General features: G+C 48.0%; 1 protein-coding gene across 1 annotated transcript in view; it reads left to right on the top strand.

The window, feature by feature from the left end:
- LOC143127170 (neurexin-2-like) overlaps positions 1-5,812 on the top strand; it is a 688,425-nt gene extending 682,613 nt beyond the window's left edge. The window contains exon 23 of the mRNA XM_076288483.1: positions 4,893-5,812. Coding sequence (XP_076144598.1) covers positions 4,893-5,812 — 920 coding nt within the window. The remainder of the gene's footprint in view (positions 1-4,892) is intronic.
- Positions 5,813-6,018: the final 206 nt, after the last annotated feature.

The following is a 6,018-nucleotide window of genomic DNA, read 5'->3' as shown; positions in this document are numbered from 1 at the left end:
GATGCCACTCGCGTTGGCGCCTATGTGCGGAGGCCTATATGGATGGCACTCGTGTTGCCACCTATGTGCGGAGGCCTAAACGGCATGCGTGCGTGCGTGCGTGCGTGCGTGCGTGCGTGCGTACGCGTGTCCGTGTGTGCCTGCGTGTGTGTCTGCGGGCATGCGTGCGTGTGTTTGTGTGTGTGTGTGTGTGTGTGTGCTATAGGTCACCCCACCATTCATACCAATCACATGGATGCATGCAGATACATGAGCTTATTTTGGCTTCTCAGACAGGGTGAATAGAGGTGGCAGACTGCATTTTAACCAGCCAGCGTTGCGTCTTGACCTCCGTCTCCTCCGAAGACCGAGTGGAAACTCAGCGGGCTTTCCAACGCAGTCAATTAGCCGTGCACCAGCATGCGCACCTGTGATCGGCCATGCCTGCCACGTAGCCTACACACACAGGCAAATTCATCTGCAGCAGGCATGAGAGACAGAGAGAAAGAGAGAGAAAAAAACTTTAATGAGAGACATGAACAAGTTCAGCAGAAGAGAGATGTAAAGCAAATCACACACACACACACACACACACACACTTATATAAATCAATATTTGTAGAGGGTTATGGTGAGGCCACTGTAGATAAGATGAGTGCATTAGGTATGCTACTCGCTGCTCCCTAGCACAGACACACCAGCTCTGAACAGCTGGACATTCACACCTGAAGATTAACACACACACACACACACACACACACACACAGAGCTGCACATTCACACCTGAAGATGAACACACACACACACACACACACACAGCTGCACATTCAAACCTGAAGATGAACACACACACACACACACACACACACACATTCACACCTGAAGATGAACACACACACACACACACACATTCACACCTGAAGATGAACACACACACACACACACACACACACACACGGCGCTGCTCATTCACACCTGAAGATGAACACACACACAGGTGCTACTGGGTGCTGATGCCAGCCCTGATTTGTGCATTGTTTTTGGTTAGTCATGTGTGTGTGTGTGTGTTTGTGTGTGTGTGGGTGTGTGTGTGTGTGTGTGAGTGTGCGCGCGCGCGTGTGTGTGTATGCTATGCATTACATGATGGTGTGACGGCAGGGTGTGTTGTGCGTGTGTGTGTTTTGACATTGGTGGACCAGTCACTACTAAGCTGCTTGTGGAGAAGAGGCAAAAGGTTGTGTTAATGCAGACACACACACACACACACACACACACCACACACACACACACACACTATATCCAGAAGCTGTGTGAAGAGACTGCTGGTGACTGCTCTGCTCTGCTCTGTGTGTGATGGTTCAGGGAGTTTTCTGTGTGACCAGATCAAGTCTATTTCCCCTCTGACACACACACACACACACATCCACCCTCCCACCCAGACACACACACACACACACACTTGCATACACACACACACACACACACACACACACACACACACACACACCCACACACACATACACACACACACACACACACACTTGCATACACACACACACACACACACCCACACACACCCCTCTCCTGATGGTGCAACTAATTTCCCCTATCCTCCTAGATCCATCTTAGTTGCCTCAGTGCTTGATGAGACACAGTGTTGACTTACTGAGGAGGATGTTCAGTAAAAACACTTTAGTTTCATCATCAGAAGATGTGATAGGAAATTAGTGTCAGTGGACCCCCCAGTATGACCCTTGCTGATTGGTCTCCTCTGACTGTCTGCAGGCCCCCTGCTGGCAGCCTTTGATAGTGAAGGAGCTCAGACCACTTACGCAACTCATGATCCCGCCCCCCCCTCCGTCCAATCAGAAAGGGGTTGGGGGCAGGGACAGTGGGGTTGGGGTCTCCTTTGATAGTGAAAAATTATGTGTGTGTCCCTCTCTCTCTGTGTATGCTTGTGTGTGTGTGTGTGTGTGTGTGTGTGTGTGTGTGTGTGTGTGTGTGTGTCAGTGGGGGGCACCTGACAGCCAACTCCTCTGACACACTCACACACACACACACACACACACACACATACACACACATGTACATATAAAGAGAGAGAGAGAGAGACACACACAATATTATCTATATAACCAATATAACCAATATTATCATCCCTACCCTAACCCTGAAGCGCTAACCAGTAGGCCACGGCTGCCTGTAAACACCAGACTATTTACTCTAAACACCAGACTCTTCACTCTAAACACCAGACTATTCTCTCTAAACACCAGACTTCACTCTAAACACCAGACTATTCACTCTAAACACCAGACTCTTCACTGTAAACACCAGACTCTTCACTGTAAACACCAGTCTCTTCACTGTAAACACCAGACTATTCTCTCTAAACACCAGACTCTTCTCTTTACTGAGTCTTCTCTCTCAACACCAAACTCTTCTCTCTAAACACCAGACTCTTCACTCTAAACACCAGACTATTCTCTCTAAACACCAGACTCTTCTCTTTACTGACCCTTCTCTCTAAATACCAGATTCTTTTCTCTAAACACCAGACTCTTCTCTTTACTGACTCTTCAGTCTAAACACAAAACTCTTCTCTCTAAACACCAGACTCTTCACTCTAAACAATAGACTCTTCACTCTAAACACCAGACTTCACTCTAAACATCAGGCTCTTCTCTTTACTGACTCTTCACTCTAAACACCAGACCCTTCTCTTTACTGACCCTTCTCTCTAAACACCCTCTTCACCCCTCCCTGTTTTTCTCTCTGTCTTTACCTCTGTTCTTCTCTGTCTTTCTTTACCGATCTTTCTCCCCCTCTCTTCTTTCCTCCTCTCTCCCTCTTTCCCCCCCTCTCCTCCTCTCTTCTTCTTTCCTCTCCTCTCTCCCCCTCTCTTTTCTCCTCTTTCCTCTCTCCTCTCTCCCCCTCTTTCCTCTCCTCTCTCTCTTTCCTCTCCTCTCTCCCCCTCTCCCTCTTTCCTCTCCTCTCTCCCCACTCCTATATGAAGGCAGATATCTGTACCCTCATACACAGAGCCCTACTGAGCAGTCTCCTGGTTGTTTCCATGGAAACACAGCTTTTTGGGGAAGTGGGGTGGGAGGGATGTCTAACCATACACTAACTTTTCTCTCCATCGACAGCGCTTCATCTTTAAAGGCTTGTGTTACTATCTCTGTGTGTTCATGTCAATATGTGTTGATATTTTGAATCCTGTGTTAAGACAAGCCACACACACATACACACAAACACACACACACACATTGGGCAATGACAAGGGCTTGATTCGGTGTTGGAGTGCAGTTAATCCCCTTCCCTAGATCCCTCCTGCACACCCACCCCACTTCAAATGCCACTCTTAGATACTTTTATTCACCTCATCAACATGTAAATGGCTTGCAACAATGTTTTTTTTTTTTTTAAAAATGAGAAAAAGAATAATGTTCTTTTTAGAAAAATCAAACCATTCTTGCAACACAGTTTGGGACATGGATAACTCATGGGGTAGCCATTGTTAGCCACAACCCTTTCTATAAAAAATATATATTTAAAAAGAATGTCTAAAATCTAAATTTAATGATCTATTCTTCTAGCCTGTGTGCACACAGCACTTCCTACTAGCAATGAAAAATCCAACAAAGAAATGCATTCCGTGTCGATGTCTAACTATAACATGTTCTTATCTTTAAAATTACAATGTCATTGTACTGCTAACCAGATTGCCATCCTGTTGAAATGAATATTTTTGTAAGATGTGTTAGCCGAAACAGTGGCATTAGTTGCTGACATGCAAAAACAAATGTAACCCTACATCCATAGGTGAATAAATGTCTGTAGTTGAATACATAAAAAATAGTTTCATATGAAGCCCAATATCTGTATGATACATCTAACATTTGGGAGGGAAATGTATTAATTATTTTAGCTGGGGAAATGATCTGGTGGTTTATATTCATGTACAGGACAATGTGCTGTGTAGTGTTTATTTTCCTCTTTATGGGGACTCAAAGGGTTAACTACCAGTGTCCCGAAGTCCATATATGATTCTGAATAATTATATTTAGACTGAACTAAATAGGCAATGTAGCTGGTTTCCTTTGATAGGGTGGGGAATATAGCCATAGAATATTGATTTCGCAGTACAATATGACATGATTTTCTTTTCATTTTTTGAATTCTTCTACAAAATGGGGGGAAAGTTGTTTTCTCACTCTCTCTCTCTCCGAGAACAATCTTACACAGCTTTCTTTTTGTAATTTTTTTTTTCATGCAAAAATCATGCGGCCAATTTGTCGATGTAAGTGACCTGAACTCCCTGGTTTGCTATCACATTTAACCCATCCAGCCTCAAAGAGACAGACAGACAGACAGAGAGACAGAGAGACAGACAGACAACGCAGGCCCAGTCAATGAGGACAGACAGCTAAAGTACCCATAGCCTTCTGTAGCACATAGTTTGTGTAGAGCTATTGAACTCATATCTGTAGTTTCCCACTTAGATGTTGTACCTGTACAACATTAACTGACCAGTTAGAGTTTTAGCAGCTAGATAAGTGAGGCCAGATAGTCAAAGGCAGAGAAGATAACTGTCTCTCATGTGTTAGCTGAAGACGTTAGGCTTAAGAATAATCTAAAACTGTATACGTGTACCAAATGTCTAAGACTAGGCCTAGAGAGGCTTCTTAACTATGTAGACTAACTAATGGTGAGCTAAATCTATGACTATATGACTAACCTCATTTTCAGTCTAAGTGATGTTCTAATGATGCATAGAGCTGTGTTGATGTTGTTCATTTATTTTATTTTTATTTTTTTGACGTTTCTTTATGGTTGTGTTCCTGGTGGACGCCTGACTCGATGAGTGTCTAACGCTCTCTCCCTCTCGTCCCTCTCTCTTTCTTGTCCTAGGAGGTGAACTAGTGTTGCCCATTATAACAGTGGACTCCCTCGACCCCCCCTCCATCGCCACGCGCTTCCCCGTCCTTCCCCCGCCCCCCACCTACCGGCCCTTCCTCACGCTGCTCGAGACCACTAAAGAGTCCCTGACCCTGCCTAACGGGGCGCGGCCGCCCTGCCCGCTGGACCAGGAGGACTGCGACGAGCCCGCGGAGGTGTCGGCCTACGGCTCGGGCGAGATGACCGAGTCGGACGACGAGGACTATAACAAAAACTCGCCCCTCGTCACCGACCGCACCATCCTCCCGCCTCCTCCTCCGGCGGCGGCGGCCGAAGGGGGCGTCCAGCTGAGCCCCCGCGACCGCCACTTCTCCCGCGCCCCGCCCCTGCCCCCTAGCAACAGCAACAACAACCCCCCCGACCCACCGCACCATCACCGCCCCCCTTTCTCCTCCACCCCCACCGCCAACCCCGAGCAGCTGGGCCCGCGCGTCAAGCCTGGCGGCCCTGCGGGCAAGATGAACACCCGCGGCCAGGTGCTCCTGCCCCCTGTAGCCCCGGGGTCGACCGACCCCGACCGCCCCCTCGGCGTCACGCACCCACCCAACTTCCCTCGTGTTCCCACTACAGATCCGTCCTCGCCGGACCGGGGCCCGCCCGGCGCCGTGGAAGTGATCCGAGAGTCCAGCAGCACCACGGGCATGGTGGTGGGCATCGTCGCCGCGGCAGCCCTCTGCATCCTCATCCTCCTGTACGCCATGTACAAGTACCGCAACCGCGACGAGGGCTCCTACCAGGTGGACCAGAGCCGCAACTACATCAGCAACTCGGCCACGCAGAGCAACGGCACGCTGGTCAAGGAGAAGCAGCCGGGCACAGCCAAAACCACCACCAAAAACAAGAAGAACAAGGACAAGGAGTACTACGTCTGAGGACCAGACTCTGGAGAGGGGGAGAAACAGAGAGAGAGAGAGACATGGAGAAGAGAGAAGGAGAGAGAGGGAGAGAGAGAGAAGTGGATTGAGAGGAGGAGAGCAGGTGTTGGATCAGATTGGCTTCAGCATTGTCACTTCCGATCACATATTCACTTGATTTACATGTTTATTAAGTGTTGTCTACAAGCTTTCCTAATGATAGG

The sequence above is a fragment of the Alosa pseudoharengus genome, unplaced genomic scaffold, assembly GCF_046254945.1.
Source record: "Alosa pseudoharengus isolate Yale_2024_CS ecotype anadromous, Long Island Sound unplaced genomic scaffold, YU_APseudo_1.1 YU_APseudo_1.1_scf_17, whole genome shotgun sequence".
NCBI classification, from domain to species: Eukaryota; Metazoa; Chordata; class Actinopteri; order Clupeiformes; family Clupeidae; genus Alosa; species Alosa pseudoharengus.
The sequence above is the reverse complement of the archived record's forward strand: the minus strand, read 5'-3'. Positions and strand labels throughout refer to the sequence as shown.